This window comes from Larimichthys crocea, chromosome XVII, assembly GCF_000972845.2.
Source record: "Larimichthys crocea isolate SSNF chromosome XVII, L_crocea_2.0, whole genome shotgun sequence".
Classification (NCBI taxonomy): domain Eukaryota; kingdom Metazoa; phylum Chordata; class Actinopteri; family Sciaenidae; genus Larimichthys; species Larimichthys crocea.
Window position 1 is genome coordinate 3,845,810 of NC_040027.1, and position 1,597 is coordinate 3,847,406.

General features: G+C 48.3%; 1 protein-coding gene across 1 annotated transcript in view; it reads left to right on the forward strand.

The window, feature by feature from the left end:
* The window catches only part of LOC104921080 (uncharacterized), a 2,180-nt gene extending 2,145 nt beyond the window's left edge, over positions 1–35 (forward strand). The window contains exon 4 of the mRNA XM_027290206.1: positions 23–35. Coding sequence (XP_027146007.1) covers positions 23–35 — 13 coding nt within the window. The remainder of the gene's footprint in view (positions 1–22) is intronic.
* The last annotated feature ends 1,562 nt before the right edge of the window (positions 36–1,597 follow it).

The window sequence follows — 1,597 nt, forward strand, 5'->3', positions numbered from 1 at the left end:
TTCTTCCATGTTCCTCCTCCAGCACTACATGGTAAAAGCTACTTCGAAGACCTGCAGCTGTGCTTCACACAGCTGATTCATACCATCATGGCAGCGACTCCAGATGCTCTCGACAGACTCCACGACCGGACCATCAGTGAAGCTGCCCCCCCTGTCAACTGGACGGAAATGGACACCATCCGGTGCAGTACAGCAGGCCACGCGCGCCCTGAGGCACAGCGATATTGTGGACACATCCAGATGGGAAGAGGAGGCTTCGGCCTCACAACAAGCAAACCAACTTGGTGTAAGGCCTCAACGTCGGAGAAAAGGAAAATGGTGGTGGAGGAGGTGCGTCGCCAGGAGGAGGCTGAAAGAACTGCAAAGGCTGTCTCGCTTGCCAAGCAGGGACAGTGGATGAGGTGGGAAGGCCTCCTGGAGAAGAGAAAGCTCGGCTGGAGGGATCTCTGGGAAATGGAGGCTAGCAATATCAGCTTCATCATCAGAGCTACCAATGACGTGCTCCCATCTCCTAAAAACCTCCACCTGTGGTATGGCGAAGATCCAACCTGTGCCCTCTGCCCAACATCAGCAACTCTCAAACACATCCTGACCGGTTGTAAGACCAGCCTCACACAAGGCCGCTACACCTGGAGGCACAACCAGGTCCTCAAGAGTTTGGCAGCAGTGCTTGAAGGAAAGAGGAATACCATCAACTCCTTGCCCATGAGAGCCATCACTTCCATCACAGCACCACCGACATTCGTCCGAGAGGGACAGGAAAAGCCCAACCATCCTCCTCTCAAGCCAGAGGTTGGACAGCTAACCATGGCCTGGGATTGGAAGATGCTGGTCGACATAGGTCAGCAATTAATCTTCCCAGCAGAGATTGCAGCCACCACCCTAAGGCCAGACTTGGTGCTCTGGTCCCCTTCACTGAAGTCTGTTTTCATAGCAGAGCTCACAATCCCGTGGGAAAATGCAGTTGAAGAGGCCTATGAGTGCAAGAAGCTGCTCGCCTATTACGTTATTTCCACCGGATCACTTTACATAAATCCTTCCCGTCTCGCTGCGTTCACGAGCAGTTTAAAAAGCAATAGTGGTAACACGAAATTGCAACACATATGTCAAGTGCCAGGGGAGCGGAGGTCTCATAGGTGCCATTCTGGAAACAAGGGGTTTCAAGGGGCGGTGCAGACCGAAGGTGTATCGGGTTATTTTCATGTTTAGGAGAATGTGTTGTGATATTTTTGTGATCGTGAGAGGCAACATTAAAAAGTAATTTAATTTAAAAGTAATAACAACATGAAGCTCAAAAAAATCCAACACCGCAAGTGAAAAGCCAAAAACCCAATAATTCAAAAACAAGTGTATGCCCCACCATTAAAGTTTTGTGGAAATTAAAAGGATGGTCACACAGGGCTTACCTGCTCTAGTAGGTGGCACAATGACTGTGCTTCTAATTGGCATGTAGATGTCCTCATGCGCGGGACTCTTACATAATTGTTTTTATATAGTTAGTTATTAAAAGTAGGGCAGTACCATGATAGGCCATTGGTTTCAAAACAGTTGATCTAACCGATTATTTTAATTATTAAATATACTTGAAAAACAGATG